The 23,764-nt window shown below is 35.4% G+C and overlaps 1 protein-coding gene across 1 annotated transcript in view; it reads left to right on the top strand.

The window, feature by feature from the left end:
* Positions 1–5,410: 5,410 nt before the first annotated feature.
* The window catches only part of LOC122397509 (protein gooseberry-like), a 33,258-nt gene continuing 14,904 nt past the window's right edge, over positions 5,411–23,764 (top strand). Inside the window, exons 1-3 of the mRNA XM_043396697.1 lie at positions 5,411–5,465; positions 20,222–20,535; positions 21,198–21,327. Coding sequence (XP_043252632.1) covers positions 5,411–5,465; positions 20,222–20,535; positions 21,198–21,327 — 499 coding nt within the window. The remainder of the gene's footprint in view (positions 5,466–20,221; positions 20,536–21,197; positions 21,328–23,764) is intronic.

Here is a 23,764-nt window from a genome sequence, read left to right as displayed (position 1 = left end):
GACGCAAGTCAAGCAGAGGTGATGCGTAGTTATTTTTCCCCCACCACATTATAGAATATAAAAAACCATAAAAATTTGAATTTAACTTTCATTTTATATTTTGTATCGTCATCATTTCTTTAACACGTTCACTGCCAGATGAACACACACATAACCTAAAATTTGTTTCGGTACTTATTATTATAACCTTGCTAAAATTCACTAATTCTATCAAAAATTTCCCTCGACGTCTCAACTTAAGAATAAATTTTTTTAGTAAATCCTATCTCCCGGTAATGTCACTGTAATACGAAAACTCATTTCTTTAACGCGTTCACTGTCAGATGAAAACACACATAACCTAACGTTTGTTTCGGTACTTGTTTTTACAATCTTGCTAAAATTCACTGATTCTATCAAAAATTTCTCTCAACGTCACAACTTAAGAATAAATTTTTTTAGTAAATCCTGTCACCCATATACATATAGATGACGTGGAAATAATAGATTCCTGCGCGTTTTAACAGAAGCGACTTCGTACGACGAACGAAACACGCAGTGAGTTAACCTCAACAAAATATCGAGGAACTTTGTAGAATAACAAATTCAATTGTTTATCGATGTTAAGCTTGCATATCCAAGTAGAAGGATATTTTGAAACGAGATTGTATAATTATATAGAATATAGTTTGCTTTTTTTCAGACGATAGAAAATATGCAACTATGTAGACTAAATAAAAAAAATCGAGCTTCTAAGTGACGGAGAATGTGTTACTTGTTCTATTCATACAATATTTCTTTCAAACATTTAAACAAAGCGTTTACTCGCAAACTTTATTTAACACCTGTTTTCCCCGTTTGGCCTTTAAATTAAGTTCTCGTTTGGCAGAGTTAGCACAGTACACCCTGCATGGCGTATCCGTGTAAACGATATTTCTGTGCTGGGCATATAGATGAAATTTGTGCAATTTACTTTTAAAGTGAATACCATGGAATAATTAAAGTCGTTCGGTGCAGTTTATTTTTACGTTCGTTTTCAAATGTATTGAACACACAATAATTATATGCTATTGTGTGATTACATCGGGCATGTTACTTTTCGCGTATGCGTAGTAATTATACATTTGTTAAGCTTGTCGAGAAGATAAATGAACCGCACAGTCATAGAAAAAGAACAGACGCATCGTGAAGAATGTTCAACGCGAGGTTTCTCAAACAATTAAATAAATATCTTAATAATTTAACGAGCACCACAATTATCGAACGTTCGTTATTTTAAACGTGTTAGTCAATTTTATAAATCGTAACGAAATTTTCACCGAATAATTCTAAAAATGATACATTCTGGATGAAATTTGTTTTACAGGGTTTACACTCCAAATTCATACTTTTGCAAATCATATTCGTTCTCTCGTTTTTAAGTACGTAATTTTGTTGGTCAGAGTTCTTTTATATTATCATAAAAAAAATATAGCTTTCTGTTAAAAAAAAATAATTGCCTTTCGAAATGAATCTGCCCATAAAAAATACATGCAATATATGTATAATGTGCTCCTTTAAATCATGCAACTTTTATATAAAGAGAATAAAATGACCAATGACCTTTTGCCATATTTCAACATCATAATTTCACGTTTATAAAAGTTCTAGTTTTTACAAAATGGAATCAAGTACGATTTGATATCACCATTTTTATTAAAATTTTTACCATTAAAAGAGTTTTACGTAGAACGAAACGAATGATAATCTGGTGGTACAAGGTTAGGTTAACTATTGTATAGTGGATGTGTCTTCAGTTTGATTAGTTGTTACGATTAAATAGTATCATTTTCATACTTCAATAATATAATTAAAAGTGACACGAGTGGCAAAATTTTTTAGGTTAAGGAAACTGTGAATGAAGTTAAATTTTAATAGGTTAAAGCGTTATAATACCTACTCATACATGTTTGGAAATTCATAATAAAGCACTCTTTTTTTCAAACGTTTGTCTTCGTTTACGTTTTTCACTGAAATTCTCTTGTGCCATTTTCACGATCGAGGTTAAAAACTGATACATGTACGTTGCAAATATTGTGGTATTAAAATTGTAAGTAAAACTGAGACAAGTACATTGGAAATGTAGTGTTAAAACAGAAAGATTTATTTTTTTCGCGCACATTCACCATTTTTCAGGTTACATTGTGGTAACTTTGTATAGAACGATCGTTGGTCGGAAGTATCGATAATATTCATTCTAAGATCGATCATTGGCCTCGGGCGTCATTTTTTGATTTACGGCCGCAGGAATTACCCATTTTCATTGATTACAAGTTGTTAATACATCGATTTTACTGTCGTTACATTTAATTAAGAAAATAAAGACGAATTTAAAACTATAATTAGAATTTCTCCTTTTCTGATATTAATACAAATGAGATCAACGGCAGGATAGGCGTGGAACTAAGTCGTTTTAAACGCATCGTATATCACTATCTATTAATCTCGTTGCTATTTATATTAACGATTGCTAGTTAATTTACGGTACTCGTTTCCATCTCCTTTCTTTCGTAACTATGTAGTCGCGTTTCACGACCGTCGCGAATCTATTATAGGATCTAAACAATTTTTACTAGAATTATTTTGCTAATATACAGATTTCGTACGCCCAATTAACTCTTTTGTGCGAATCAAGACCTTTTTTTCAAATTTGTTTCCAGGAACCATTGTAATAAAAATGTGTATTGAACGTATGTAACAACACTTAAACAAAAAATAAAATTAAATTATACTTAATTAATACTAAAAGTATCAATTGGCCATCGTTTCAGTGCTAGTTCGTTAATTATGAATAAAATCACGTTCGAGTCATCCGAAAGATGAAGTAACAATTTTCGTAATACGCTTTGGGCCGTCATGTTGGAAGACAAATTGTTCTGTGGATGGAAACAAATTATCTTTTAACAACTCTATGTATTTGATTGCAGTCGATTTCTTTTCGATCGATACATTTCTCACATGGTTACAAATTTTTGTTTTATTTTAATTTTTCTTTTTTCTCCACACGTATTTTTGACTAAAAATAATATAGATTTATTGTAATTATTTATTGTAAATTATAACACCTACTGCCAAACATGGCGGTGGTTGTATTATGATATACATACAGTTGTTTTAGTAACAACCATACGAGAAATTTATCAATTACCGAAGGAAAATTGACTGCAATCAAATACATAGACCCGTTAAAGGATAATTTGTTTCCAACCATTGAACAATTTTGAAATAATAGAACGTTTGATTTCCAACGTGATAACAACCCAAAGCATATTACGAAAATTGTTACAAAATTTTGGCAAGATAATAACACATCTTGAACTTGATAGAGCATCTTTGGGCAAAATTACAGTTTTTAAAGCATTGAGAAATGGATAGAAATTAATTCAGACGCGTTAGAAAATTTAATAAATAGTACTTATTACAGTATCATTTTTTATAAGTTTTCGTTTCATCTTCCTTGCGTTTTAATTTCGTAGAAACTTCCGTTTCGTTGTTTCTAGCGCACGAATTTCGAGTCGCCAATTTGAGGGGATCTCCTAGCGTCAAATGTGTTTTTTAATACTTTTTTCGTAAATTTCTTGCAAACTATGACACCTTTTACAGTAAAATTTATAAGGTTTACATGTTTCAGTGATATTTTAAAATGTTTTGAACGAAAGAAAGTTAAAATTGCTGGCACTGTAAACCCTCAACATAGTCAACATTCGATTTTATCTCCATACATATGCAATCCACTTGTATATGCTTCGACTAAAGTTCTTTAATGCTTCTTTATGTTGTAAAATTACTTTTTTCGAATTTTGCTTTTAAATCATAAAAATCTGAAAAATTTCAGTGGTGCAATTTCGCGTAAATAAACTGTAACACCCTTTTTTTTTATTGAATGCTGTGTAACCCTCTACAGGATTATTAGCAACGAAGAACTGTAACACCTTTTGCAGTCAGATTTACAAGATTTATATATACATGTTTCAGTGATATTTTAAATTGTTTTGAACGAAAGAAAACTAAAATTGATGATACTCCATACTTTCAAACATATTCAAGTATAGTCAAACATAGTGATTATTAAAAAAATAGATTCGTAAAGTGACAATTGGGTAAATTGTATCAATTATTATTGCTACATCGTATTATTTAACTGCACCGTGGACAAGTAATAATGTTAGGTCAAACATTTATGCAAACAAATAATAGAGGAAAAAAATCTTTACGCGTGTCTATATTTCCATTAACAGAATTAACGAAGTCGAAGCTTTACAGAGAGTTGTCTCAACCCCTTACTTATACATGTTTTAGTGACATTTCAATAATCGTTTGGACGAAAGAAAATAAAAATCGGTGACACTACAGAGTAATTACTAAATAAGTAGATTTAAGTAAAGTAACAATTGGGTAAACTCCGGCTAACTTCGCGATAATTTTATATTTATGCAAATAAACAATAGAAAAAAAAATGTATTTAATTATTGAAGAGAAAACACAGTCGCGTCTTCAAAAAGTACTCGTCTCATTTTCAGCGGTGCTGTAGTTATGCTCCGCAGCGTAGCGTCTTATCATTTAGTCCGAAAACAAAATTCTATGTTATTTCGGTTTAAATAGGAAATTTCTTGAAATATTCCAGTTTGGTCAAGCTCTTATCTCGCTGATTGCCATGGTGTATTAGTATTTAGCGTGGTAGCCGGGAAAGTGAAACGCAGGGAAATGGGGGGGGGGGGAGGGTAAAGAGCGGCGCCCCGGGGCTGCGGTTGCAACGTAAAGGAGTTGACCGGCTCGGGCGGAGTCAGGGAAAAGACCACCTCCGCCTCCAGGGGACCACCTTCGTCGTAACCAATGCACCGCTCGACTAGAGCCATCAAGAATACTTTTGAGCCCAGATATTCCCTCCTCGACAGGTCCCCGTAACGAAGGCGGAGCCTTCTTTCCTTTCAGGTACCTGCCTTTCTTCTCCTTTCTTTTTCCTACGGGTGTTCCCTTCCTGCTAATACCCGTCCGTTTCGGGAACCGAACAGTTCGAGCCGAGACCCCGAAGCAAACAGGTCTCCACGTCTCACGTCCGTTCGATCGTTCCGTCCAGTTTGCGTTCAGGGGGCAAAAAAAACAGGGGCCGATGCTCCGTTTCTCACGTTTCGGCTGAGCCTGGATCGTCCACCGCGACTCGTTCGACCGTTTCCGTGTCGCTTCGGGACCAATTCTCGTGAGCTCGTTTCCGTTCCGACGCGTTCGCCAGTACCGAGCGAATCCGCGACTTGTTGCGCTCGGTTAAGTGATCCGGGCCCCAATCACCGTAACCATCGAACAAAGAACGACTCGTCTCTTTGTTTCCGCCCTCTTGTTTCCATTGTGGTAGCTCGGTGATCGAAGACTGCCGCGGACAAAAGCGCTTAATTAGATGGCAGTCAGCACCCTGAACATGGCACCGTACTTCACTGGATATCCTTTCCAAGGTAAGCCACGACTTCTCTACTTTTTACCGGTGAAATTAGTCCAAGTTCAGAGATTAGTTTAGAGGGTTTGCTTTGAGGAAATTCGGTGTTTCGCGTAACGACGCCGCTGTACCTCGATCGATCTCCCGAAAGATCGAAGAAAAATTACCAGAGAGCCAAACGTTAACAGAAATATATTTATTCGAGTTCTGATTAATATAGTCAACGATTTCGTCTTATATTCAAATAGTAATAAGTTGTCTTCCTTCGATGGCTTAAATTGCCGCTCCATTTTTAATTCAATTACTTGCTTTTCTCTTGTCACGATTAATTCTTAGATTCTCGGTAAACGACAAAGAATTCTCAGTAACATCGTTACGAAGCTGGAAAGAGTGTCTAAATACACGTTGATAAGAAACTAGATGTAAGTTTTACAAAATTAGTTTACAAAATCAGAATTTGTTCAAGTTAAACTACTTTCCGACTAGACAAATATTGGCAATACTTTTAGAAATACGTTGCTAATTGAATGCACGCTTTTGCAAATATAAATAACTTACAGAAGGTAAAAAACTAGTATTATCATAATACTAAAGGGAAGTTCAATTGGCGAAACACAAGTGTGTCAATTTAAATACCGACGCGACTGTATATCACCATAATCCAGAGATCAGAAGCATGTAATTTACCCTCTGGCCGATCCACACCGACGAGTAAACACCCAGAATTACTAGCCCCCTGAACGTTCTTCAACGTATCATCGATAAAGAGCACTTAACCCTTCGCGATCCAAGATATTTCTAATAGATCCGAGTACGTCTGTTTTTCCGTAATGTTGCAATTTTCGTCTAATCCTTGGTACCAGTTCTAAACCTCCCCCAAACCATTACGAGATAAAGAATAGACGCGACAACGCATCAGTTCTCGTTTGAATAAGTTTCAAAAAGTTTGATCTGAAATCGTCAATATTATGATTCGAGCTTTGTTTACGACTTGTACGCGCAGTACGTATTTTGGCGTTTCGATAAATCGTTTATCTTAAGTTGCAGTGACGAGACACTGTGTTTATTAAATTATCTCACGTTGGGGCAAAAGAAAATCAACTTCTATGGACATTTAAGGTGCTCCATTTTGCTCCATATTCGAATTTTTCCTTCTCAATTTCGGAGCACTCGACTTTAGAGAAGAAAGGAAATTACGTCTGTGTATTTTTTAACGAGCTATATTTCGAAATGAAGAAAGTGTTGAATGAAATTGTACGTCGAGGGTGGACCCAAGAAGGTTGTAGCAGTGCTGATGAGGGGAATAACGCGTTCATTTGTGAGTTTTCTAACGTGTAAAATACGATTGTACTGTTCAGTTTATGCTGAAATAAATAATTTCGAATACACATAGCGACAAACCTATAAGACACCCCCAGATTTTTAATGTTTCCTTTAAACCAAGAGCTAGCGAACATACAAGTGTCTAAAGAGTATTCGTTCTGTAATAGCGCGGATGTTTATTCATTTATGATAAATTTTAATTTTCAAGAAACTACAGAATGAACTTGATATGCAAAAATATAAGGAATACGTAAACCATAAATTATGAACATGTAGTGTGTTGTGTCGTGAACTCTGTCCACTTAAATATCTTGATCACTCCAAACAATGCGAGAAAATATTACTTACAGAAGTGATCGAAAGTACATGATATTCAGTATACATATCAATTTTTTCTCGTTTTTTCATCTTTCAGATTAAAAAAACTAAAATAACAGATCTTAATATCCCTAATTTCGACCGTAAAGATTTCCTGAAGATTTATTATCAAGTCAATCGGTCAATTAGAACTTATGATAGCGTATTAGTCAGTCTCGAAAATATAATTTCGTGAAAAACGCGTTTAGAGGTTCTGGTATCATTATTTTTACGTTACTTTTACGGATTCCGTGAAATGACTTTATAGACATATTTTCGAGGCCCGAAATTTTAGAAAGATGCCAAAAAAATTGATTTTTTTTTACGTGGATTATTAGAAAACTCCATTGATTGTGTTATGGAGTCGACAAGAATGTCGACAGCGAATTTATAATAAATTGCCTTCGTTAAATCGTTCTCTGATCGTTGGTACACTTCTGTTCTTAACAACAATTGATTCCATTCTTCAAATTGAATTTTTATATGTATCCAGGAAACCTTCATTATTGTCGTCTCTTAACATAAATTTTTACAATAAATGCTTATTATAAAATCGTTTAAAGCATTCAATGACACCTAGGTCCATTGGTTGTATCGATGAAGTGACATTGGGTGGTAAAAAGATTACTTTAATAAATTCATCGTCTTCGTTTAATGATACGTTGCGTTATCGAATAATAACAGACTGTTTTTTATCCTTTCATTTTGTAATTACATTTAAGTGTTCAATATTTGATATAAACACATTTTTGAACCATTTAAGAAACGCGTTTAAGTACATTCAAGCTCTTTTATTCAAATTTATTATTGGCAAGTTTTTGTTGCTGAATCAACGTTTTTACTTTTATCGATCAATAAAATCGGCAATTTATGATTTTAGGATGTATTCGAACACAAAAGAACAGTTATACGATTTTTATTACGTTTAAGTATATTCTTGTGTTCAGGTTTCTTCGTATGCACAATGTTTTTCATAACGAATCAGTCATGTTATATATACTTTCTAACAGATAATTTTCTCGTAACAATAAATTAAGGAAATGTTGTTTAAAAATTCAAATGCTCTTAAAGAGCAGCTTGAAATATTAATCGTATACTAAGTTTTAGAGAGGCTTTTGAAAAGGGGAAGCTTAAAATTCATTCTATTTTTAATTTGGGAACAGTTTGAATTTCAGAGTCATATCTGTTAAAAACATCAGTTTCATTTTATCACGTTCCTCCAAGTGTAAAAAGGACATTCGAGAAAATCGAATTCAAGGGTGCGAAAGTACAGAATCCAATCATTAAAATGACCCCGCAAAGGCTGTCGTACAATTATTTTTTACGAAGTTACAGTATTTCAAATATTGCGAGCGTCGAGTGTCCTGTTTCCGTTCGGTATTGTATATTTATTTCGCAAATAAATTGCAATTATTTGTATCCGCTGTAACCGCCGTTTAACACTTTGACTGCCACCTCACCTATACATATACGGGTGACAGTGGAACTAAAGCAATTAATTCTCAAGTTGAAATGTTAAAGAAAATAAATTTGAATAAGCTCCATAAATTTTCGCGAGGTTATGAAAGTAAGTAAAGTTTTGGTCTTGTAAATAATTTTACGGTTTTGGACTGGCAGTAAACGCGTTAAACAAGCGCGTCGAGCCCGTCAGCACGCGCATGGTCTTTCACGTGTTCGTCAAAACTAAAAATTGCGACGAAAACGCATCGAGTGTAACCGTAGCCTCTTCTCTTGAGAGAAGAGAGCCTAAGAAGTTGGGGTATCGTGGCGAGATAGGATCCGCAGCCGGGTTCTCGTGGGCGTCGCGTCGCGTCGCGTCGGTACGTGAAAGAGTTGAAATACGTAGCTGGAGCCGTGGGTACCTAATGTCTGATATCGGATAGGCCCCGAGCGACGGCACGTTGATTGAAGCCTTCGCAACTCGGAACTCACACCGAACGTTAAATACATGCATCCCCTTCGACCGTACGGATATATTCAGATGCAAGCGCACACGGCTCTTCCTCTTCCCGGCTCTTGTCTTTTCATCGGACCGCCTGCGCCTGCGCCTGCGCTCGCGCTTGCGCCTTAACCTGCGCCTCTGGGGGACCGATCAAGACACGTACGGTACCATCGACCTGATTGTTTGCGCAATTCCTCATTTATCATACAGTTACCAGAACGATTCGCGACCGGCTGAATCGGTGATTGATTCTCGATTCTACGATCGGGCCAGTTAACGAGCCGTTTGTTTTAGCAGGACTGTGTGAAAAAATTGTTTGACATCGTCGAAATTGATGCTAGGAGGACAGTGTTCCATAACCTCTACACCAACAGTGGTGGACATAAGTAAAATGTTAAGAACTATTGAAGAAATTGTTTGTATCGCTTCTTTTTTGTACGTATCTTTACTTATAATATCTCATTTATCTATACACAAAGGCAAAACAAAATTAATAAAATAGAGAACACATAATTAAAGAAAATCTGTTCTATTATCATCTGATACATGGACAAAAGTATTGGCACATTTTATATAACATCGCATTAAATTATAATTTAACATTTTTTAACATGTCCTCTTTGTTTCACTATTTCTTTTAATCTATTTGACATAGAATGGAACAACTTCTTTGTTAAATCACTGCTGATTTTAAACCATTCTGCTGAGATTATTTGTTTTAATTCCGATTTATTCGAAATGTGGTGTTTACGGACACTTTTTGGGAAGGTGTTCTTAAAGTGTGTGCTGTGTTGTAAACAATCCATTGACAAACTGTATAATATGCCATATGTGCAGGTGCATTATTTTGCTGGAAATGAAGGTTTGCCGGTAACTTTAATTTTTCTGCACTTTTCTTCAAATTTTCTTTTAAGATATTTAAATATTTTTTTCTCGAAAGTGCGTAGGAATTCGGGGGTATGTCTATTCACCAAAAATGATTGTAATTGACCCCCACAACCGAAAATAATTTTTCCGTGAATGATTTGAAATTTTTTAACGAAGCCCCGATTAACAAATTAATATCTTTGATTTTCGTCTTATTTTGGCCTCTACAATCTCCCATTCCAATTTTTTCCAAGGTTGGCCGAACACCCTGTATAGTTCAGTGTCTAATCATACAGTAGGACTCCATTTATGTGCACTCAACGGGGGACTAGCAGTTCACACAACCGGGCAGGTTCATACAGTAGGAATCCATCGATTATCCCCACTGCTTTTAACTTTCCGTTCGAATAACTGGAGTTCTTATTCGGATAAACAGATTTAATCACACTTATAGCTCATTCTTCAGACGATAGCCATATATTTAATACGATATTCAGATGTTTCAGACGATATTTAATAATTTCTAGGATGTAATACTGCTACATTGAAAGAAAACCCTGATAAATTAAAAATTATGGCACGATAACGTTTTTTTTTTGTTTTGAAAGTTTGCTCAATATTTAAGCTGTGTTCAAGTAAAACTTAAAATATAATTTCGTATTCTATATTATTGAACATATTACGAAGTAAGAAGAAGTAAAAAAATTATTGTTGGATATATCTCATATTTTCTAAAAATACTAGGTTTGGTGAAATTGAAAAAGAATAATCGATAACCAATGACAAAATGTGTCATTTCTCCGCCCATAAGTGTTCAACAAATGAAATATTTATGCCATCGACTCCTAGGTATCGATGTCTACGAAATACCATAACTCTCGGAAGCATTGCCTCGAGGATTAAATTTAATGATTCGAGTTGCGCAGAACGAATTCAAATTGGGGAAGCCCCTATCGCGTCATATCGACACGATCATGGATATTAGCGTGATCGCCCACAATCAATTACCCGTTATCAATAATTCATGTTGAAAATTATTTTCTCAATCATTCCAAGCACCTAAGCCTCCTCTTATTTCTACTACAGGGTGGTCTTACGTTTTCGACGAGATACAAAATTTACAAACTTGTCATTTTTTACTCGTTTTTTTTTCAAAAGGAGAATCTACAAATAATAATATTAAAAGCAATATTTTGTTGGCAAGTTGAAATTTAAAAAAAAGGAACAACATTTCTTTCGAAATTTCAGGAATAATAATATTATTATAAAAGCAATTCTTTTGATCATTAGTTGTTTTTAAAATTGTTGTAATTAAAATTGTAGAAATAAAAATGTTAAAAACAATTTTTCCAACAGTATGAAATGTAACAAAACGCATAACTCGTTGATTATAAAAAACAATTATATTGTTGTGCATTTTAGGAACTACATTTGTCTAGTATCAATTTAAATAATTCATAGTAAATCAAATTTCATTTCTCTTACGAAGAACAACACGTTTGTCTCGACATAAAAAATGTCACATTTCGTTTTTCTTCGTGAATAGAAAGACTATTTGGCAGGTTAATTGCGAACAGAAGCATATTCCGCCTTTTGTCACGAATACTAATACGTTTGAATAATTTTCCACGAAAAGTAGCATGTTCCGTTCGCAGCGAATAATGGAAACACGCTTGGGAGGTTAGGTATGAAAAGAAGTATGTTTCATCTTTTGCTTCGAAAATTAACACATTTGTGTGATTTATAAAAGTAGCCTGTTCCGTTTGTAACGCTGAAAAGATTCGTATTTGAATAGTTTGTCGTGAAAAGGGGCATGCTTAACTTCATACTTCAGCAAACGGTATGATTTTATTTTGTTAGGCCATGTACTAGGTCACCTCATATAGAATTTTATGAAAAAAGTAAACCTTAACGATAAAACTTATTTAACTTTACATTAAAATTGTTAAATGTAGCAAGTATGGTTTGAATTTGGCGCCCCTCCGCGACGGAAGCACTCCGCATTTTTCTTTTCTATAAGTTGGTCTCTGCATACTTATAGAAATAGCAGTTGCGTTACACGGTTAAAAGAACAAAAGTTAATTTAGCAAGACAAGTTAGTTTTAGTTGCATTGTAACAGTAATATAATAAATAAACATCTGTTAAACAACTCCTGTTTCCTTTTTCTTAACACTTTCGATAAAAATACTTTGCCATAACTTGATAATTTGCAACAAAACAAAACGAAACGGACTGCTACGTAGTTTGATAAACTATGACTTCTGTTAGACATCGAACTGTTTCATTATTTCCTACAGCATCCTATTATTATCAATGTTTGTAAATACTAGCACCAAGCAAACGAATCCTCGAATGGTAAAACTGAATACCACATTTTTTACTTACTTTTTTACGTAGAATTACTCCCTAGTCGGTTACACTATGATTTTTCACTCATTCCGTATTTTCGCGACGCACTCGTATCTGTAGATGGAACACAGAATAGTTTGTGTCAAATTTTGTCAAATCATTCGTGAAATATTACAAAATTGAATAGAATCTTACCACACACTCCCGACAATAAACACTCAATTCCTTAATATTGTCAAGGTAATATAGTTTGATAGAGAGGAAAGCGAGACGAATGTTGTAAGAAATTAATTTTATGAATGGAACGTGTTAAAAGTGGCAGCAATACACAGAATTTCGCTTTAGAATATTGATTAGAATTGGTTAGAATATTGGCACACGTAAATATATACAAATGAAGTGCATGAACAGCAGGTGGAAAAATAACCGTATATTATTAACAACGTGACGCTTTTACTCTCCGGAATCGTCGTTCGGAACCAACTAACCTATAATTTAACTAAAGTGCAGGCATCGATTCATAGAGCGCCCTCATGTCGATCATCCATTAACAAAAAGAAAACTTGATGTAATTAGTGCGATAACTTTGCAAGCTGATGAATTAATTAATGGATAGGTAGTTAGTTTGGACTATTAAGAAAGCATCGCTAATTAGATTTTTCCACTGAGGAGCCGCGTGTTGCGCCACGTTCATTCATTGGAATGACGATTCACTTTTGAGTCTAGAGTTTGAATCTGGAATGCCAACGAAATTTTGACAGCTTCATTAATATCAACGGATTCGATGAGCTTCTTCGCCCAGAATCTTCTTGTTAAATTTCATCAGCGAATAGTCGAAGAAATTAAGTCGTTAATTCGGTCTTCGGAATGATTTTGAAACGTGCAGTGAAATTGAAAGCAATGAAACAAAATTATATATAAATTGCTATTGTTGAAGCCTATGAAAGCACGTTCGACTATAGGTAGTGTACACTTTTATATGAATTTTACTTAAAATTTATTTAGTCCTTTATTCCTCGCAATGTTGTTTCGAAATGTCAATTCGTTTAAAATAATACGTAAATATTTGAAATAATAAAGTTATTCCTATCAACAAATAAATGTTCATTCCCTTAACAATTTATTCGCAATTTGCAGGCAGAAAATTAGAGATCCACAATAAATTGTAAATACAAAGTTCAGTCCTCCTAAACTTATTATTAAAAATATAACGCCATAATTAACAAAGAATACAAAGAATCAAGTTTGTTTGGTTAACACTCATTAGACCCAAATAACACTAATTTTTCATTGATTCTTTTCTCCCATTTTCTACAACGTTTACCGTGACTGTTTATATTTCATTGGTATTTTAAGAACAAGGGCCCAATAAAATATTCTTTTAATAAAACTCAGAAATATTTAGGACAAAAATCAGAATCATTAGGTCTTCTAAAAATGGGTAAAACGAACATTCTATATTTTCATAGGTTAGAAGTCCAAATATATAAGTATTGAAAAATGTTAGATATGGGTCTGAAAGGACCCAGCGAGTGTTGATCAAGATTACTTAAACAATCAAGTACTTGATTTAAACGATCCAAGCTAAACTTGATACAGTCCGTATTGTCAAAAGCATTCAAAAGTGACAACCGGGCATTGATCTATTAGGTTATGTAACAAGCTCCGTCGCGTTTCTTCGTAAAAATATCAAATATCAATGTTACCTTCCGCCATCTTTTAAATAATTTAAATATGTCTCTATAACGAAATTTATCACTTTATTTATTAAAAAATCCAGACACGTGTATATTTATTTGATCGGTTACACAGGCCTCTGACGTATTTTTAAATCGCGGTACGATCGTCGAACGAAATCATCGTAAGGCCCCGGTCGCCCGACAACGGATTAATCCGTTTATTGGCGTTTCGTAACGAACCACGGGGTCGGTTACGTAGAATTTCACGTATTGTCGCGCAAGAAGTCGTAGCCCGTGTAAGAACGGGCCACCCCCAGTGACTATATAAGTCCCTCGAACCCGTTCTGGGCCCCGTGCGACTCTCCTGGCACCCACTGGGAGCGCAAGAGTAAGAGAGAGAGAGAGGGGGGAAGAGTGATCGAGTCGGCGGCGGCGGCATCGGTCGGCGCCTTTTGATCTTGCCTGTAATCCCGTCGGGCCCCGCGGCCTGACTGACGTCATGAAAGGTGTCCGAGGGCCTTACGTACGCGACCGGGCTGTGTAAGTGTGCGATACGTGTTTGTGGATATGTCCTTACGGGCCATTGGGATTCCGCCGGGGTAGGGGGATGTAAATCTTGTGAATTTGATGAATGACGAAACGGGACTACTTTGGCAGCACCGGGACCGGCCCGGTGAAGCGCTTCGGGTTTCGTTGCCCGTTTTTGAATTACGCCTTGGTAATTAGCCCGAGTTTTCATAGCAGGTGTTACGAGGGACCTGTGTAACGACAGGCCCATTACTTCCTCGCGATGATTACCAATTTTTACCCCACGCTCGACGAAATTTCTATAAGAGCAGCCGTGATTTACCGACTAAATACGCTGTTTAAAAAACTTTCACCCTTCGACAAGTAGGGGGCACCGGGGCAACGTTGATACGCTTTTTGGTTTTTCATTTTTCCTAATTTTCCTAGTTTGAACATTTATTTTTAACCCCTCAACGTACGATTGAATTCGAAATAATTTGTCGAACTTACACCGTTCAATTTTGTTTGAAAAGAATACATTTGTTTTACGAATACCTCATGAATATAAAAGTGTGTTGATTTTTACAAGATTTTATGACGAGCGAGTAGCCTCGTGATTGTAAAACGTGACATTAAGGGGTTAAACACCACGAGTAAAAATTGAAGAAAATGAATTACAACGTGTCAGTTTGTTCCAATATGAGGCAAATTGTGACTCGAGGAATGACGAATTATTCGTCATATTATAAATTGTGAGACAGATTATAAAAAGACACAGAAATCAAAATTAGTAATGTAAACAAAGTAAGAAAATAGCGACGATGCCAAAGAGCAACATTAAAGCTCGATTGGTTTTTGTGATAGATGGTTTCTTACATAGAGTTGATTATCTATAGAATACATATAGGTACTATGGTATGAACACGGTAGAGAAGAGAAGTTGGCAACGAGCGAGAAATGTGAAGTTGGCAGTATGGCGGCGTGCATGCATAGATCAAAAAGGTGCATAAAACTACGGAGAGTGTCATTAAGAGAGAATTATTAACGATTACATCATGATACCACCCAATATATCTAGAAATATACATATATCTTTACGCGTTAAACAATTATTATTTCATCAATACCCACCATAGCTTTCGCTGAAAAATGTAAAGAATGATCTGCTTTCGATCGGAGACGTGCAATGTGACAAACGTAAACAGAATATTATCCGATGGACGTTCTTGGATTCGCAAACGGGAATTTCTTCGCCCGTGTCACGTTAAGCAAACTTTAAAACATGAAGGTTATGTTATAGTGCATATGATGTGGGTCGATTGTATTACGAACCATGAATTTTGAACACACAGCGTGTCATCTCACGAACTTTATCCACACGTTGCAGACGACCGCCATTTTGAACAAGTATCACGAAAACAGTAAAATATCTCAGAAACGGTAAGTTTTAGGACAAACATGCATTAGTACTTTTATATTCAGAATACAGAAAATGGACATTTAAAAAACAAAGTTGATCTCTATGTCTCCACTACGTCTCCATTTGCAGAAATACCGTTTGTACCGTGTTATGTACTTTCGTAAACTCTACAACTTCCGTAAGTTTTCTCGCATTGTTCGAAATAATCAAGATATTTAAGTGGACAGAGCCCGCGAGACACGCTATACGAATAAAAACATTTTGAAGAAACAGTTACGAAACTGTATACAAGTTATACCGTTCGCCTAAGAGGTGGGTTCAGTTTTTCGCCTTGCTATTATAACTGGAGCGACGGTCGGTAGTAATCGAGGTAATTAGGATTCTAGAAGAAGTTCGCTAAATCTACCAATGGAATTCTATTGTAAATTGCGTTGGTCTTCCACTTTGAAGCATAATTTTCTTAGAGTTGAAATCGTTGGTTGGCTTCAAGATTGTTACTTTTGAAAATCGATGGATATCTGCAGCCTCGAATCGAGTTTAACGCACTTCGTCTAGATTTGATCCGACCGAACGAAATGTTATATTCTGAAAGACTTTTAGACAATGGTTCTTTATCGCATCGAATTACCTCTGTGCGTCGTAAACTTTTTATCATGGTAATATCTTATGGACTTTTAGCGTCTAGCAATTCTTTCTCAGATATACCGGGTATGCGCGAATGTACGATTACCTTGAATGGAATTACGAAATTACGGAAACGAAGGCACTTCTCATAGATACGGTTTAACTTTTACATCGATATATCGTTATCGATTCAACGATCATGATTATCATCGCAATCGATGTTTCTTTGATGAAACAAAAATATCAATAAAGTAAGAAATTAAGAAATTTATACTTTTCCTGTAATTATCATCTTTTTGTTATAATAAATTGATATTAATCATGAATCTTTCACGTTTTTTCATTTTAAACAAACAGAATTGCCGGAATCATTATATTTGACTATGTTTGTCAAAAAAAAATTTTTAAATGTCATGGGAACGTGTACAAATAGACCTTATTTTGACTGCAAAAGGTGTTATGGTTTGTTTGCAAAAAATCCCCCAAGAAAGTTTAAAAAAACGCATTTGACGCTAGAATAACCCGGTTAAAACAGATATTGTTAGAGAATTTTAGATCTCGATTTGTTGTTATCATGCAGCTATACTTACATAATGTTAAAGTTAATACCAGAGTGATACATTAAAGTTAATACCAGAGTGATACATTAGAAGTTAATAACAGAGTGATATATTAGAATTAATATATAGGTGGAATCCCAGATCGCGTTGACGAATACAAGGGGGAAAACCCGAAGTGTCGCCACAAGCGGCGACGCGATCTTAAACACACAAAAAACGCACAGAGTGGCCAACACAAAACATGGCGCGCGAATCAAACCCACAATAACACATAACGATTTTTTCTCCCTATTATTTATTTGCATAAATGTTTGACCTAACGTTATTACTTGTTCACGGTGCAGTTGAATAATATGATGTAGCAAACGAAATGTAAAATTATCACGAAGCTAGCCGAGTTTGTATAAGTATAATGAAACATGTACAAATAAACCTTGTGACTGTAAAAGGTGTTACGGTTTGTTCGCAAGAAATTTACGAATAAAGTTTTAAAAAACACATTTGACGCTAGAAGATCCCCCTAAATCGATGACTCGAAAGACTCGCGTTAGAAACGATCGATCCGGAAGTTTCTGCGAAATTACACGAATAATCGCAGAGACGGTTAAAACGCAAGGAAGATGAAACGAAAGGTGAGGGTAAAAGTTTGAACCGAAGTAGAACAAGAGGAACAGTTTCGAGGATAGGGCAGCGAAAGGTGGGCAAAAATGCGCGGTAGCACGCAAAGTGCCGCTCAAACATCGTTAATTACCGGTAATTAGTCCTCGTTTTAATTAGCTTAATTATAATCACGAAGTGAAAGAAAACAGCGTGACAGAAATGGCAGCAAAATCAAAGTGAAAAAGGTCCGGAGGAAGGAGGGCCGGCCTCTGAAAAAGAGCCAGCGGGAGAGAAGCGGAATGAGATGCGTCTCGCGGCGGTGGTAGTCGGGACTTACTCGTACCCTTTTATGATGTCCACCTTGGAAGAAGTTTGCGTAAGACGGAGATCGAGGGACTATGAAAAGGAGGTGTCACGAATCACACGAGTCACGAGTTACGAGTCACGAGTTACGGCACCGGTTTTGCGTCGAGCAGTTAAACTCACCGGACCCTGGTAACGGGTAACGTTCGACCTGCCATGTCGGATCCTTGGATCTCTTCTCCTCAAAACACACGCATGTAAAACAAACTTCCTTCCAGCCACGCTCAATGACCACCAGCTTCTATTTACATAAAGGACCGTTTGCATTACAATTCCGAGTAACACTCGATTTGCATCGACGACCAAAACTTAATATTTTCATCGCCATTTGCGACAAACACAATTTCCCGTTCTGACAACGCCATGTGCAATTTTCTTAGTTCGAGACAGCTGTGTTTCCTTGATTCGCCAATAAAAATCCAATTTACGATAATAGATTTAACACGTTATGTTGGGTTTTTAGGAGAATAAATTGAGCCAGATCGATATACAGGGTGTGTTCGACCACCCTTGGAAACAAATTTTAATGGTAGATTCTAGAGGCCAAAATAGGACGAAGATCAAGAATAGCAATTTGTTGATTGAGGCTTCGTTAAAAAGTTATTAATGTTTAAAAGTCTCATCACAGATGAGGTATACGAGTAAACCTTACATCCAATATATCTTTTCGATCCATTTTTCTGAGACTCTAGAGCTCCATTAATACGCATTGTTTGCCTTTTGAAACATTCTAATCCTCCAATCCGTTCAGAATTTATGATGTTTTAATTTCAGAGTAACATTTCTAACCTCACATTATATTTCCGAAGAAGAATTTTGTTCTCAGAACTGCATAGGATTTCTGGGGTATGTCTATTGACCAAAAATGATTATAATTCACACACTGCAACCGAAAATAATTTTTCCAAAACGATTTGAAACTTCATTTTCGCCGAACAATTTCAGCACCTGCCTCCCCTGTCGATTTTTCTTAAAAATTCGTTTTTGATTTTTAGTAATTTTGTTTGACGCCCTACAGAAAAGTTGTCTAATACTTTTTTATAGGTATCCATGAGCTCTACTGCTCTACTAAATTTCAATGGAATACATTCACTATTGTAGGAGTAATGGACGTTTGAATATTGAACCACTTTTATATGGGGTTTTCTCACTTTACGTGGTTAAGAAACAACTTTTCGAACATTGTTAGAATTTCTACATATTCTATACCAAAATACGCGTTGTTTGCATTTTGAAACATTAAAATCCTTCAATCCGTTTAGAAGTTATGATGGTTTAAACATCTGCATGAAATTTCAGGGTAACGTTTCTAACCTCAAATTATATTGTCAAAAAAGAATTTTTTTTCTTGAAACTGCGGAGGATTTCGGGTGTATATCTGTTGACCAAAAATGATTGTAATTGACCCCTGCAACCGAAAATAATTTTTCCATAGTGATTTGAAATGTTTTAATATCGCCGAAAAATTTTGTCTACCCAAATTTTGTAATTGACCCTTGCAACCGAAAATAATTTTTCCATAGTGATTTGAAATGTTTCAATTTTATTTTTTAATAACTTTTTAACGGTGCCTCGATCAAGAAATTGGTATTCTTGATTTTCGTCTTAGTTTATTCTCTAAAATTTTTCCCAGGGGTGGCTCAACACCCTGTGTGTTTTGCTCTTAACAATTTAATGACATGTGGTTTTATATACATTCTTAGTGAAGTTCTTAGTGTGTTCAAATTATAAAAACGTGGAAATATTGGATAATTCAATGGTAAAATTGTGACTTTACAATATTCCAACTTAACGTTATTTACAATCTTACAAGTATCAGGATTCATCGATTGTAAACAATACATATTGTACAGTTTGATAAGAAAATGTTTAAAACTCTATTTTTAATGTGAAAACGACTTGGGGGAGGCTTAGAACTAGTACCAAGTGTCAAAGAAAATTTGCAACATTACAGAAAAATAAAGGGGAAAAATAGAAGAAAAACATTTGATAAGAAAATGTTTAAAACTCTATTTTTGTTGTGAAAACGACTTGGGGTGCTTGGAACTAGTACCAAGTGTCAAAGAAAAATTGCAACATTACAGAAAAATAAAGGGGTTAAAATAGAGGAAAAATTACGCGCAGTATTTGTTGTAAATCCATGTTTAGTAAATAAAATTGTAGCTTGGTTTGTTTGGTTCCAGGACAAGGACGCGTGAATCAACTCGGTGGCGTGTTCATAAACGGGCGTCCGCTGCCGAATCACATTCGTCTGAAAATAGTAGAAATGGCCGCGGCCGGCGTCAGACCGTGCGTAATCTCCAGGCAGTTAAGGGTTTCGCACGGTTGCGTTTCGAAAATCTTGAATCGGTATCAAGAAACAGGATCGATTAGGCCGGGCGTGATCGGCGGCAGCAAACCGCGAGTCGCCACGCCGGAAGTCGAAGCGAAAATCGAGGACATGAAGAAACAAAATCCTGGCATATTCAGCTGGGAGATTCGGGAGAAGCTGATAAAGGTCTGTTGATATCATCTGTATTAATCTAAATTGTATTGGATGCATTGGAAAAAAAATTAGTAAAAATTGTGGGTGCAAACTTTATTTTGTCAACGAGATAATGCAAACGTTCGTAAGAATTGTGAAACAGTACTTTACACAGCAAAACATTCGAGTTTTAGAATGGCCAAGCCAGATTACTAGATTAGAACATGAGTGAAAATTGTTGGGCACAATTATCAAGACCGTTCATGAATTAAAGAATTGTATCGAGGAAAACTGGAGATCTCTAAGTAAAAGATTTGTTAAAAAATTATTTAAGTCTCTGCCAAACCGTTTATTAACAGTTATACAAACAAAAGGTGAAGCAACAGAATATTAAAACAATATATTTCTACGGATAATAAGTCGTTTAAGAGATATGTGCACCGATTTTTCCTTGTTTTTCAATATTGTAAAATAAAATTTATTCCTTTCGCAATAAATATTTTGAAACATACTTATGTAATTTGTTATTATTATGAGGCGTTAGAAACATCAAAAGTAATGCAATATATAGTTTCAAAAGTTAAAAAATCTTATACCGATACAGTGTGCTGTATTTTTGTCACGGAGTGTACGTAGATTGGAATGTTTTGGTAGTTTCCATTGTTATACTAACTAGTCCAATGTGGTTCTGCCAGCAGGATGGTGTCTGTGATAAGGCGTCAGCGCCATCGGTTTCCAGTATCTCGAGGCTCCTTCGAGGACCTACAAATCAAACTCGTTCCGGAGACGATCCCCGAAGAAATCATTCTATCGATGGAATACTCGGTGAGTCTAGTACAATTTTTCCCCTTAACACGTTCACTGCCAAATCAAAACCATATAACATTTTGATTTTAGACCATTGTAAGCTACATAACCTAAAATTTGTATCGTTACTTAATTTTTTTTAACCTTGTTAAAATGCACAAATTCTATCCAAATTTATTTCCCTTAACGTCTTAATTTGAGAATTATTTTTTCTAATACCATAGTGGTAAATCCTGTGAAGCGGCAGTCAAAGTGTTAAATACATATTTTACCAACTACATAAACAAACATATTACCATTGAACGCGATCGTTTGTTTTCTTCGTGTTTTCTTGCTTCCATTTGGATATAAAAATAACTTTTTAAAAAACTTTTGCGTGCACGTTTCGTGGACCACACTGTACGTGTTACAGCGGTTACGATGTATACCTAAAGCAACAGAACTTGTTGATAAGGAAGTTATGAATATCAAAGAAATCGAGAGTCACGTAGGAAAGAAAACGTAAGAGCTTTCTAGTCCAGTGCAAAATACAGCCAATATTCGAGCAGCATTTATCGTTACGGTTACCTTAACTCAATTAACTTAACGTTGCTACACTCTATAATTACGCTTATCGCACGATTACCTCGAGCGTTTCATTTACACCCGTCTAATGGTTTATGCGGCGCTAAAACAACGACGCTGTTCGCTAATTTTCCATCTACCGTTCTGGAACATTCCTTTAAAAAGATATTCCGACTTATAAACCCACGAGATCCGATTTATTTTCATTCGAATCTCCAGAAGCATGTGCTTCGACCAATATTTGAATTTTCTACCGATGCCCGAAAAATGATCTAAGCTGCTCTATATTCGTATGTTTAGAATTTTAAGATCGACAACCACCGTCCAGAATTACAACAACCAAAAACTCATTTTACTTTTTGTTGAGGAATGCAGTGTCGCCATCTATTAGACTTATCCGAATGGGACTTCCCCGCGCGGCGCCTGGAATGTTCGTAGCGCATACTCGATGGTGAAACATCACGCATCTTTCTTTATTTCCGTAAAAGTTACACTATGTAGAATTAAAGCAATAATAACTAGATCAAATACGTTCGCGTTAATGGTGGCCTTCCCCAAACTATAACACTTTTTCACAAATTTAACAGTTTAAATATACATTTACAAAGTTTCATTTTCAACACTTAATAGAATAATAGCGTCAGACAATAGTTTTAAAAGTCATGATTCTCGAGATTGTCGAGTATGTGAATTTTGGAGTAATATTAAAATCCTTACTTTTCTTTATGGTAGTGGTTATAGCCAAATTTTTAAGAATTATACAGGGTGTTAAAAAATTATTAACAATTAAATTCAAAAATTTCAAATCGTTCTGGAAAAATTATTTTCTGTTGTGGGGGTTAATTACAATCATTTTTGGTTAATAGACATACCCCCGACATCCTACCCACTTTCTAGAAAAAAATTCGAGAAAGTGTGAAATTTTCCGACGGAAAAAAAAATTTGAAATGGTCCTGGAAAAATTATTTTCTGTTGCGGGGGTCAATTACAATCATTTTTGGTGAATAGACATACCCCCGAAATCCTGCGCATTTTCGAGAAAAAAGTTCATTACGAATGGAACTTTAGGCGTTAATAACTTTTTAACGAAGCCTCCATCAACAAATTGGTATTCTTGATTTTCGTCTTATTTTGGCCTCTAGAATCTCCCATTAAAATTATTCCCAGGGGTTATGAATTTGAATGTTATAGCATTAGTGTAATTTTGTATCGCAATGAAAATTAATGCTATAGCCTTCATATTCGCGAACACGTTTAGAACTAACTTAGTTTATGAACAATCAATTTTAGTACTTACTTTGGAAGATATTACGAGTGGCCGTGTGATATCGTTTTGGTTAGGGCGATGGATTGACTTCAAATAAACACTTCCTACGGTTTCACAAGTATCGTATTAACAGACGGAAATATATATTAGTTTGTAGTCATACTACGACAGAACACGACGCGTATAAATAAAGGGCACATGATTTTCGAGTCGCGTTCACAAAAGAACGCGTACGACTAACGAGCAAGAAATACGTGATTGGTCCAATAGATTGTGCGCGTGACCAATAGAAGCACACCGCAAAGATCGCGAGTTTTAAACTCTGTCTAACAGTTTTAGAGAAAGTTGAATACGATAAAAGGGTAATTTAAAGTGGGAGAAGCTATAGAAATTGTAATCGAATTATTTTGTCCGTGCTTTGAAGAATTTAAAAAGAATTTTCAAAATGAAATGAAAATACTTAATGAACCAATTAGCCATTACATTAAAGTGCATAATAATTTTGAAATATGCATGATAGTGTGGGTTATATTGCATACGTGTCATTTTCCATCGCAATGATAATGAATGCTATAGTATTCACGATCGCGAACGTGTTAACGTTGAATCTCTAATTTACAATCA

The sequence above is a fragment of the Colletes gigas genome, unplaced genomic scaffold, assembly GCF_013123115.1.
Source record: "Colletes gigas isolate AHSC1104 unplaced genomic scaffold, ASM1312311v1 Colletes_gigas_Sc00009, whole genome shotgun sequence".
NCBI classification, from domain to species: domain Eukaryota; kingdom Metazoa; phylum Arthropoda; class Insecta; order Hymenoptera; family Colletidae; genus Colletes; species Colletes gigas.
This window is presented reverse-complemented; position numbering and strand designations above follow the sequence as displayed.